Below are 13,446 nucleotides of genomic sequence, written 5' to 3'. Positions count from 1 at the left end.
TCACTCATAGTAAAGAAGACATATCACCTGCGTGCAAGGACTTCTAAAAAAACCCCTATTTATGAAGCTTGTAAGACTAATATATCCCCCTATTTAATCTTATAAGATATATACATGTATGACATTTTATGTATCCCCTTTTTTAAATGTAAGTCTTCACAGAACATATATTACTAACTTTCTTTGTAAAAGTTGGAATTATCCTAGGCAATTAAAAGTATCAAAATGGTCATATCACAAAGTGATTTATGTAGTGGCACTTGGATACCATCAAAGTATGTGTCGCAATGTTTTTGAGTGCCCGTGCCCCATTACCACATGAGGAGAGAGAGTAGGGGAACCGAAACCCTTTATACTTAAAGTGACTACACCAAGTGGACACTAAGCTCTCTTTGAAAGAAGGGGAGTTGAATCTCTCTACCAAAACCATGGGAGAGTGCCAACTCCCCCCCTCTCACACTATGATTAATTCAATAACCCTAATATGTGAGGGTTTAGGGTTTTAACCTTACTTGTCAAGGTCTCTTGTATGCCATGGAGAAACCAATCTATGGAGAGAGGTGATCAAATGAATCCCCCCCTTCTTTTTTCCCTCTATCCCCTCCTTAAATTTAAGTTCAATATAGGAAATTAAGAGGGGTCTACCTCTAATGTATACGCTTAAGTGTCCCCTTCCAAAAAACCCCCTCCCTTACACTCACGTGATACCATCTAACATCTATAGTGAACCCCTCGGGGTGATAATTTGAGAGGTTTGGTATCATCCTTCAAAGGAATCCTATGGGTAATAACTTGCGATCCTATACCCTTAAAGTTACAATAGTTCCAAGAAAAAACATCCAGATATTTCATTAGCAGGTTAAGAGAAATGTGAACAGGCTTAGGGCATTTCCCAAGTGTCGTAATGTTTATTTCTTTGAGCTCTTTTGGTCCCTCAATGGGTTCCTTGGATAGGACTTCGTGCTTTACACTTAGCAAGACAACTACCTAATTACTCTTTTTGAACTTCATAAATCATGATGGGAGGTCTTGAGACCTTTTTTGACTTCGAGTTTCTAACTCCCATTGTGAATATAATATTTTAAGTGTTTCTGTCTTAGGTGGATTGAAAGTTTGGTCTTAGATTTAGCAGATTGGATTGGTTGGGAAATTTTTGGGTCAGGATCATTACTTCCATCCTAGTCAGAGTCAAAACACATGATGATATTCTCTTTAACACCATATTAGATAATTTGGGAATCTCCCAAGTCCCACTATCAAATAAGGGGTAAAGATTTGGTCATGTGGCTAAATCGCAACCCATGCTTCAAAGTGGGACTTGGAAAGATAACCTATATAGTAATTAGGGTATCTTTCACTTTCAAGTAAGGGGACAAGATTTGATCATGTGGCCAAATATTAACTATATTGGGAATTCCCAAACTATATGAGAATTCCCATTTAATTCCCTAATATAGTGTTCTTTGAAACTTTGACTAAGCTGGCATCAATTGTGAATACTTTAGATTAATCTTTTTTTTTTCTTCTTCTTCTTTTCCATTATGACAGTCTACCAAGAATAAAGAGAGAGTATAATATACAAGCAATCCATAGTGTGAACATGCTAACTAGAAATATGACTAGATGCTAGCTAAAAAGTTGACTAGCTAGTATCCCATAACTTGGGTAGGTGGACTAACTGATTTCAAATTATAACATATCACTAGAAGCATATGCTAATGTAAGTACCAACCATGTCTATAAATATAGAAATAGTATTCTAGGTATTTGAGTTTCAATTTTTGTTGAGCTTGACATTTTATTACTATTTGGATTTCCCTTATATATGCATATTCCATGGACTTTAACAACTAGCAAGATTGTATTAGGTTTTATTGAAAGTGTTTTTAAAATTCTTGTAATATTTCTATTTCAAAGAAAAAAAAAGAGAATGTAAGAGCACTAGTAATTCACATAAAATTATTCCATCCCCTTACTATGCAAGGGTGAATAAATATATTCAAAATATTTATAATGTTGGATAATTTGTATATGAGAGAGAGAGAGAGATTAAAATTTCTCCAAGTTTGAGAAGTGTTTTACTTGAATATGTAGATTTCTATGATGGGTTTGGATTATTTCACAAATATCATGTAGTTTTAGACCAAACTCTCTGTTGGGGGGGAGGGCATACACCTATAAGACATCATCTATATAATGTGTGTTCAAACGGTATTACAAAATATCCTTTCTTTACATGCTATAAGGAAACAAATGGCCCCTTTTACTTTACTAAACTTTTGGATTTTTTAAAATTGTAATTGAAAGACTCCCTTTGTAAATATAATCTTGTGAATTTTACCAAATAAAATACCCTTTCTTTTGAACTCACGTGGTATCTTACATGTTCTATAAGGTGCACCCCTCAAGATCAAACTTTAAATCTTTGGTTCTAGATTTGGTTCATAGAGATAAACTAAATTAACAAATCTAAAAGAAAAGGCATTTAAGCAAAGATTGGTTTAAATGATCAGGGATAAATTTTCACCATGACATAACATATATACACATACCTTAGGGGTGCACCTATAAGAAATTATCTATATAACGTGAGCTCAAAGGATATTAAGAAATACCCTTTTGTTACATGCTACAAGGCTATAAAATGATCCCTTTTAATTTATTAAACTTATAATTTTTTAAAATTATAATTAAAATATTTTTGTAAATATAATCTTGTAAATTTTACTAAATAAAATATCCTTTCATTTGAACTCATGTAGTATCTTATATATTCTATAAGGTGCACCCCCCCTGGGACACACACACATATATACATGGACACAAACACACACACACACACACACACACACTCTCTCTCTCTCTCTCTCTCTCTCTCTCTCTCTAATATGCAAAGCATGTCATTATAAGTCTTTTGTGAGCCCTGCTTATTAAAATAAAAAGAGCTTCACAATAATGCCAATTGTGTGAAGTGTGGTCTAACTAGCTAGTAGTTGTACATGTTGAAATATGCATATGTTACACACGCACGCATGCGCACGCACACACACACACACACACACACACACACACACACACACACACACACACACACACACACACACACACACACACACACACACACACACACACACACACACACACACACACACACACACACACACACACACACACACACAAATTATTGATACGACACTTTTGATTTATTTTGTATTTTATGTTTTCTACTATCAATATGGATTTTGTATGCTAGCTAGATGACATCCTATATATTTGATTACTTTTTAGTTTTTGTAATCTTTCTTTTAATGCAAAGATATACTAGTGAAATAAGTAGTAACATCAACCATCTATTAGGGGGATACATTATGGTAGGTTGCCCTATTCTAAAAGTTCTCATAGATGTTTCTTAAGGGCTCTGCATGCAAGCCAAAAAATAGAGCCTCCTTGTGAAGGTCTTTTATAGATATAAGAATACCTTATTTACCATATTATGATATTACTTTCACATTTGGAAGTATTAGGAAGTATCACTTATTAGGCCTAAGATTTGACATGATATTTACTAGCATATTTTATACTTTATATTTCACATGATGAACTAGTTTTATGGTTCTAATAGGAGTGGCTTGCAAGAGAGAGGCATCATTCTTGTTCTTGATCATGAATTGTAAGAGAGGTGAGATATGGATAAAAGAACGATCATGATAATTTTGAGCCCTGATTTACCATGTTATTTTTCTATTTCTTCTCTATTCTCTATCCTTACTCTCATGGGCTACTTAGTTTTCACGGTTTTACAATGATGTTGATGTATTCTCTATGGTTTTTTATGCAATCCTGTAGTTTTTATTATAGTACCTTAAGCAAGAATATAGTCCTTTCTTACATCCTAGACAAAATTAGGGCAATAACATTGGTAATCCTCCTTATGATGCCTTGTACCTTTGGTTCAAAATTCAATAAAAAGATGAGCCTATTTGATGGTTGAATTTTGAAATTCTTGTAGGACTTGAAGTGTCATACACTCTCATTAATAGGTCGATGAAGATCAAGAGGCTAGTTTTTCTTTTTAGCTTATGTGTTGGACAATTATCCTCACCCATCAAATGTCATTTTGATAGTAAGCAAATCCACAAAGTTGATAGAATTATGGGAGAGATAAGGGAAATTTTTAATAGGCCTTGAATGCATGTGATGAGATAATTTTCTCTATTCTATTTTGAAGGGGGGCTTAATATTATTTATGTTCAACACTAGAAGCTACCAATATAAATGCTCATTTTTGAAATGTTTTTTGTATACTTTGTGAATACACACACACATGCACACATACACACCATCATCTTTTGATGAAGAGGTAGCATGAATTGAAGTCTAGAATACCTACATTCTTCTTCTTGTTTCTTTCTTCATGTAAACTCCTTGGTAGAGGCACCATTCAAGGTTCTTGGGATCAATTCTTCTCAAATGCATATTCCACCTTTATGTATACTATGTATTTCATTTTTTATGTCAGACTTAGGTAAAAGATATTGCATTGTGTATTTCAATATGATCAAAAACTTAGATAAAAGATATTACATATACTTTGAAGTTCACAATATGATCTCAAGGATGGGTAAATAATAGTGCTCATAATGAAAGACAGTAAGCACAAGAGGTTATTCATTACAATGAGAATGTGTTTAAAGTGATAAACTTGCAACCAAGGAAATCACACATGACAAGCAAAATTATAAGTTTTTCAAGCATATACTTTCTTTCAAACCCATGCAATCTTATTCTATGATCTTTTTGCACTCCATTTCCCCTTCCACCTTCAATGTTAAGAAAGAAGATGACCTAAGAAACTTTCTAATTGTAGCAAAGGTTTACCTTTACCATGATTCTCAATAGTATACACAAATAAAACAAGTAGGCATGAGACAAAGCTTGGTTACAACCTTAATCCAAGTAGAAGATAGAAAAACATTTCCTCCCAAGATTTGAGACAATAATGCATACTTGCTCTTCTCCTTTCTCAAAAATAATGGATTGTCTCTGAAACATCACATATTATCTCCTTCTATGATAGTTTTAGAAAGAAAGTAAATTTTTCCTTTTAGTATCAACTTTTGGATTTTGTAGCTTTCAGTAAATCTTAAGGCTTGAAACATCTCCTAATATTTCACAATTTCTATTAACATATTTGAAGTTAGGACTAGTAAACCTTCCTCTCAAATACTTGTAATGTGATTTTGATAACTATCTCAGCATGGAATTTAGATAATTTTAGAAATAGCCACTCTTATCACAATTAATATACCCCAACTTTGTACAATCACATAATCATTTCTAGAAGAGGGCCATGTCTAATTACATTAAATTCATCCCCAAAGAGCAAGGGTAGAGGGGAAGAGCAATTACAATTGCAATTTTATCGATTGAGAATAATTAGAGCAAGAACATTTGGAGTTGTATATTTATTTGAAGTAGAATACTAGAGGAACACATAGCAACTCTTTTGAAAAGTTAAACATTCTCACAAATGAAGCACTTCATTTCGTGACACTACATTGCCATTTTGGAAAACCATATGTATTTTACCAAATGATTTATCAAATGAAAGGGATAAGCAATATGTTTGCTCATTTGCATTCAATGTTCCAATTGTAAAAGTGAAAGATTTAGAGCTAGACATAGCAATTTATAGTTCCATGACAAAAGGGTAAAAGCATAGTTAGGTGGTACTATTTTTCTACTATTTTAGCAATTTTAATCAAACTGCTTTTAGAATATTCTTAGGATAGTGTATACTATGAAGCATACACCTAGAAGTGTAAAAGCCGCTTGTATTAATTGATATCATTGAAAATTACTTTAGTTTACTTATAGCATTGAGTCAACTAGCCTATTTCATAAATAAATTTTCTTAGAAAAGTAATGTCAATGACACCGCTTTTGGTACCACCTAACCATGTTTCTACCCAATTATAACAACTTAAAATTGTGTCGCAAACTTAGCCACTATGTTAGACTAGATTTGATAACTCTACAATTAAATGATTGAGTCAACTAGGGTTTGGTTGCTTGAGCAAATAAGTGCTTCTTTTGAAGTGATTCGCTCTAGGGGTCATTTGAACAAAAATATAATGGATAAGCATTAGAGCTCAATACTTATCCCAAACCAAAGTATTTGAAGTGGACAATTCAATGTAACTATGATGCTCTTGTGAGGCTATGATAGATTCTTGGATCAACACTTTTCAAGTAATTGATCATCCTAAGAACATAGAACCTAGGATTTGAAACACCATGCAAGCCAAAATGATTGAGTGTGTAGGACCCTTTTCTTACATGAACTTTGTACTTAGAACCTAGTTTCAAGGAAAGTCATTAAAACTATCTAGTCTTGATAACATCTAGGATTAATAAACCAAAGTGTATTTAGAATAATTCATTTTCTAAACCCATGCACATAATTGCTCAAAGTAATTTGTTGTGTTGTAGATTGCTTTAGGTCTATATGATTCAGTTGTGAGTATGGACAAAGTGGAGATATCAATGAATCCACGAAGAACTTTGTGAGTGTGGTTAGAATGGAGATATCAAAGTTTACTTGATAAGCTTATGAGTCCAAGAAGAACTTTGTGAGTGTGGATAGAGTGGAGATATCAAAGTTTAAAAATCCAAGAACAACTTTGTCTCTTTATGATACGAAGCTACGACGCGATGTCACACTTTGTTTGATGTGCTATAGTGAAGGAAGAGTATGGAAGTATATGGGACTCGAGCCAAACTTTGATTAATTATGTGCTCTTATAAAGGAATTCTATGTAGCTATACAATGGAAATACTTTTTGGAAGTATCTTTGAGAAAGGCCCAAATGGAGTTGTTCTCATGTGAGGGTTTCTTGGAAACCATTTCCAAGGGTTTCCACCAAAAACAAGGCCTCTCGAGGTTATGTGGAGGGGCACTTTTAGAGTTTAGTGAAAATCACTTCCTCCTTTGAGAACACACCACAGTTTGTTTGTCTATTGAAAACCACTCCGTGTTTTAAGAAAGGTCTTAAAATAAGCCCTTGATAGTTCCTTATTTATTGATTTAAGTCCCATAATGCACCAAGAAAAAGATACAAATTTTATAAATTTTTTGTATATCTACAATGTAGGGTCTCAAAATACATAATGTGAACAAAAGAGGTTTTATGGAAGCCAGAGACACCTCAAAAACGGTTTTCCCACAAGAGCACACATAATGCAATTGCTCTTTTCTTTTCTGTACGAAAAAAAAAACACACACATACACCCCGAAAACACCCTTTTTCTTAAAATTTTTAAAATAGACTCTTCTCTCTCAAAAAGTAACATAACAATACATTTCAACCCTAAGCGGATAACTTAACTGAAGTAAACAATGGGTAATTATTTTGAAACCAAACATCACTTAGAAAAAGGTGTTTTCAAAGAGAGAGAGAGAGAGAGGGGAGGGGGGGGGGAGAGGGAATACTTTATACATACATACATACATATATATATATACATATACATATACATATACATATACATATATACATATATATATATATATATATACATATATATATGTATATATATGTATATATAAAATAAACTATTAATATATTTCAAAGCTAAGTGGACCACTTAACTAAGTAAACAATGGATAATTATTTTGGGACCTACATCACTTTGTCTCCCCTACCACGATTGCACTACTTAGAATGTGCAGTTTTCCCACGAGAACAGCTCTCATGGTCAGTGCTTAGGTTTTCGCGAAGCTTTTCGCCTGTCCCATTCCATCGTGAGCTGGTCACACAGCTCACATTTCGATGAGTCGTGAGCTCCTTTGTCTTATTAATCATTCGAATCTTCTGCATTGGCTCGATACATAGCATCGGTTTGGGTCTGTAAAACTGCTTCGTTATATCAGACCATTGATCACTCAACAGATTTCACAAAACAGATCAGACTGATTGATCCATTCGCGGTGCTGATCAATGGACTGATTAGATTCTTGGGCGATGAATAATTAGTCAATCGGGAGAGATTAGGGAAAGTGGGCGCAGCTGTGGATTGGATTGCGGATTAGGAATTGCTGCAATTAGGCATTGGGGTGGTGATTATTAGGGTAATCAGCGCCCTGAGATTGAGACAACACACAGGCTGAAGTTAGTCATTGGAGCGGGTGATTATCAGATCAATTATAAGTGCTTGCGATCACAGAGAGAGAGAGAGAGAGATGGAGGATGCTGGCCAGGTTGATCAGATGATGAAGAGGGCGCAGATGATGGAGGAAGAGGCGCATGAATTTGGAGGTTTCGTGCGGGTGACGAGACTGCGAGCAGCCCCAGGCGTCTACGTGCTCACCTTCACCGGATCTGGCAAGCACGTGTAATGACATGAATGCATGCATGAAGCCACTCTTATGCTCTTGTCTCTCTTCTTCTCGCATTTTGATCGATGGCATTGGCCTCGATACTTACTATGTGTATGTGCGATACATATACGTATGTATATGACTACACGTGTGTGTGGACTGCATGGGCGTAGGTCTAGGTTGGTTCATGTGTTTGTGTATAATGTTTGCGATACATATACATGTATTCATTTCAGTATGTATCTTTGTATGTGTATCTATTTGCCCATAGAGATATACATGTATTCATTTCAGTATGTATCTTTGTATGTGTATCTATTTGCCCATCTCTATGTATTTCTATCCCAGGTAAGTATGTGCATACATATACACAAGACTAGACAATCTCCCCCCAAGAAGCTTATATGATCCTCACATTCAACCTTTCATCTAGCTTCCATCAATCTTCATAAGCATTATGCAATCGTTATGCTCCAATCTAGATTGTCAAAACATGAATGTATGAGTGCAAATGAATATATGGTGACTTTGGATCATTGACTTTTATAACCTTTGATGTAGCAGATTTGATCCGGCAACCTTTGAAGCCATTCATAAAGCCCTTGACATGGTAAAGCCATGCACACATTATCCTCAACAACAATTTATTTACCATATATTTCAAAATATAAAGTATCGATTGCCCTATGCTTGTTCATTCACTGAATTCAAATCAAATATATTGTGTGCTGACATTCGTTGTTTTCAACTGTTAGGTGGAAAACTCCTTAGCTGCTACAATTGTAACCACCAACGAGGTAGATAGCCCATATATCACTATCTAAATGCCTCATTAAATGAAACCATGATAATTTGGTATCAAGCCAACCTTGTTTTCACATATTGATGCTTTTTTGCTCACTCATAGGGAAAGTTTTACTCTAACGGGATGGACGTGAGCCATGCTCAAGGAGACCTCAAGCAACGCATGGTAAACATTAATCCTTAAAGACTAAGCAAGAAACATAATTCAAATGCAGCTAACATGAATTAATATGTTCATTTGCAATTTCCTACATAAGGAGCATAAGTCAAGGTAACAATAATTTGTCTCATATGCTAATTATCATCAACCTTGCGTTGCTTAGGCTTACATCCAACAATGTCACATGCTCTTAAGGAGAATGCTTGTGTTTCCAATCCCAACAATAGCTGCCATAAGGTACAAATTTTTCTAGTCCTTATCATATTACATGAGTCAATTGTGCTTCTCTCCTTCCCTAGTTTGGAATAATCTACCATACAAATGGAGACATTCCATGATTACAACTTTAGACTATGACTAGAAATAGATTCCAAATCGATGGCATGTGTCACACATTGCATCTCCATAAAGAGTTGACACCTAATTTGTCATCAATCATAGCTCTAGGATTCAAACTTTATAAAACCTTATGAACTCCAAGCACTTAATAATCTCTCTCTTTGTGTGTGTGTGTGTGTGTGTGTGTGTGTGTGTGTGTGTGTGTGTGTGTGTGTGTGTGTGTGTGTGTGTGTGTGTGTGTGTGTGTGTGTGTGTGTGTGTGTGTGTGTGTGTGTGTGTGTGTGTGTGTGTGTGTGTGTGTGTGTGTGTGTGTGTGTGTGTGTGTGTGTGTGTGTGTGTGTGTGTGTGTGTGTGTGTGTGTGTGTGTGTGTGTGTGTGTGTGTGTGTGTGTGTGTGTGTGTGTGTGTGTGTGTGTGTGTGTGTGTGTGTGTGTGTGTGTGTGTGTGTGTGTGTGTGTGTGTGTGTGTGTAAGTTACAGTTTACATGAACCATCATTTATCTAGAGTAAACGCCAATAAGCCGAACACAACCTTTCTACAATCTTGATTCAATGAGCCCTTTACTATGGAATATTCTTATTTAGTCCCACATACATGATCAAAAATCCTTATTAACTGACTACTTGAATTTCCAAAAATGAAAAAGAGAAAGCTTGAGTTGGAAGAATACCATAAATGTGAATATTTGTTGTATACTCTAGTTACTACCCAAATTTCTAAGAACCAATAATTTTGTTTTCTTGGCATTAATAATAGTTTCATAAGATTTTATGCATTACAAAAATTATGGTCTTGAATTGAATCCTTCCTCTTGTGAAAATGTGAATTTGTATTACACTTGGTCTACTCAACTTTGGACATTAAACACACCTTATCATAGGTGCAAGTACAATCATGCATGCATGCACATGCATATGTGCTTCTGTACATGCATGCACATGTGCATGTATGCGCACACGCACGCACAGGCGCACACAAGTCAATAGCATGAGCTCATACCTTAACTATGATAGACTTAGAGTAGAGATAAATAGATGTGTGTTGTTTTAGTTATCATGCTTCCTAGCTAAAGTTCTCATATCTCTACTAATAGAGATCTTTTGCAGGGGGCATGCTGTTGGGGCAGGATGTTTGTTTGCTTTAGCCCATGATTATAGATATATGAGATCGGACCAAGGATTAATTTTCATGAGTGAGGTAATTAATTCACTAATTTAATAATCAAATTTTAAATAATCAACAAATAGTAACACTTACAATCCCTACCTACCCAATTATCAATGTTTAATCAACTAATACTCAAAGACTACAATTAAGTATCCATTCATCATCATGCAATCAACTATAGTGAAATCACATACATAGGATCACATGAAAGCATACATGAATAACATTTTGCTATGTGAAGTTATGCCAGAGCTATGTGTTTTTCATAATGTATGTGCCATGTGTAGATTGACCTTGGAGTCAGTTTGACCCCAGGGAACTCTTCAATTATTGCATGTAAGGTGACTCCTGCAACTTACCAAGAGGTCGTGCTCACAGGGTATGGAGTAACATGATCCAACTTTTACATTCTAAACATTCTAGGGGCCACACAAATACTTAGCATGTAAATAAATTCTAGCTTACACAAGATATGAACTTGGACCATACTTCATTTTGAGTTCCACCATCATAAGGGTGATCTATTATGCAAATGTTGTAATTTGTTACAAGTTTTTACCACTCTTTAGGCAAAAATTTGTTTTACATATAGCATGTATCATGCACGATCATTCTTTTGCATAATACCACAAACAAACAACTCAACACTTGTGACTCAAATTTCTCAACCTTACAAGAAGACATAAAGATCTTTTTTGAAATGATAAAAGAGACTTAAAAACTATCGCAAATACTTTATGAGAACGATAATCAAGGTATAATTTGTGCATGGTTTCTTTCTTACCATTTTTTGAAACATTCACCATTATAAGGTTGTTTGTTGAAGGAGGAGATATTCTGCTAATGATGCTGTGATAGTGGGCTTAATACATGCTTCTCTTCCAGACTCCATAAGTACCTTAGATGCAGCTTTTAAGAAGGGTAATTACTAGGTGTTAACACTTTGACATTATTTAAGTAAAGGAAAACATGCTAAATTTGTTATTATTATTATGATTGATTAGTCATTATTTTCAGCTTTAGAGTTAGCATCCAAGTCATGGAACAGACTAGCGTACCAAGGAATGAAGGTAGTTTTGATGCCTTTTACTTCCAAGTTTTTCTGCCCCTTCTAGCTCTTGCATCACTTTAACTTCTTTCTTGTATGCATTATGTAGATGGAGATGTTCAAATCTACGATTCGAGAGCTTGAGTCTGGTGGTAATGCATTTGCTAAGTTATAAGAGCACAAATCTATAAACCACATCTTACAAACTAGTGTCCAAGGAAGGCTAGGCTGCTTTGCGATAGCTTTGTGCAATATGATAAATTGGGAATATTCAAGGAGTTGAGTGAATTGAATGTGACAAGGTGATTCAATGGAAAGTGTGCACAAAAATAAAATATATTTCTGATTCCAAAACATACATTAGCTTCTAAAGAGAATTTTTTACACACAAGTAAGAATAGGTGATTGTCACCACTTACAACTCTCATCCTTATGTAAAGTAAGATTGGATTTGATCTATCATTTAAACCCATTTTTTTAAAAGACTCTAGCCCTTGTAATTCTATTATTATTGCGTAAAGCTTATGATACAACTACTCTTCACCTAAAACTACCCCTTGGCAAGAGAAAGACTTTTAAAGAGCAAATGGTCAAATCATTTACTTTAGAAATGGCATTGTGCTCATGTCTTATTGTAGCTGAATTTCTCTATTATGTACAATTAGATCCTCTTAACATTGGGGATTTAATAAATATAACTATTTATCAATGTATTTTAGTCTCATATGCATACCTATGCATAATAGATATGTATATGAGGCATAGTTACATGATTCATATATATATCTATGCATCATAATGTCAAATACATAGTAGCACCATATCTACAAGATGTTTGCATCCATGAAAATAAATTTCATCCTAAGATCTACATTTAATTGCATAAAATTTTTATGACATTGCTATTAGAAGAATAATGGAGGTGAAGAACTAGGATGGCTTTAACATCTTGATGTAAGTTTATGTGTTTATTGTGTTAAAGTATCCAAGGAACTCTAATTTTTGTTTTCCCCAAAGCAAGTGGTATTAGACACTAAATTTGTCAAAATTTTAACATAGTTAGACTACAAGTGGTAAGGATCTTTGTCATTGATGGGTTACCATTCTTCATGCTCAAGATGATACATAATTGAGGATGATAATTTCCTTTGGTTGCTTACTAGTGTAATTATCAAATGGGTTCCGCTCCCATGACAGGTTATTTTTTATTTTGTACAGTTGTTTTTCTGAAAGGATATTTTCTATTTCATCTAGTTGTTCATAGTACTAAATGGTGATTCGAAAGTGCATGTAATTCATGTGAAGTTGTAAACTAATTTTTGTGACATTTAAAATATCCTCTTGAGTTCTAATATTTATATAAGAAACTCTCTTAAGTGACTTTCAAGTGGTGTTGCCAAAATTTTTCAAAAACTCTACCCTGCATGAAAAAGTCATTTTGGACTCTATGATGGTAATTGTTCTGACCAAACACTATTTCTAGATTTTTCAGAATATACTTTGAAGTGTATTTAGTTCTCATTTACTTTGCCTCTGACTTAAGTTTGAA

At 34.5% G+C, this 13,446-nt stretch overlaps 1 protein-coding gene across 1 annotated transcript; it reads left to right on the top strand.

Annotated features, from left to right (window-relative positions):
- Positions 1-7,891: 7,891 nt before the first annotated feature.
- Positions 7,892-12,498, top strand: LOC148031089 (enoyl-CoA delta isomerase 3-like). The gene is made up of 10 exons (XM_087685668.1): positions 7,892-8,394; positions 8,945-8,990; positions 9,136-9,177; positions 9,288-9,350; positions 9,508-9,581; positions 10,789-10,879; positions 11,137-11,228; positions 11,676-11,770; positions 11,867-11,919; positions 12,007-12,498. The coding sequence occupies exons 1-10, from the start codon at positions 8,243-8,245 to the stop codon at positions 12,070-12,072; spliced, it is 774 nt and encodes a 257-aa protein (XP_087541794.1). The 5' UTR covers positions 7,892-8,242; the 3' UTR covers positions 12,073-12,498.
- The last annotated feature ends 948 nt before the right edge of the window (positions 12,499-13,446 follow it).

Source organism: Lygodium microphyllum, chromosome 9, assembly GCF_053477565.2.
Source record: "Lygodium microphyllum isolate KBCC chromosome 9, Lygodium_microphyllum_v1.1.10, whole genome shotgun sequence".
Taxonomy (NCBI): domain Eukaryota; kingdom Viridiplantae; phylum Streptophyta; class Polypodiopsida; order Schizaeales; family Lygodiaceae; genus Lygodium; species Lygodium microphyllum.
The sequence above is the reverse complement of the archived record's forward strand: the minus strand, read 5'-3'. Positions and strand labels throughout refer to the sequence as shown.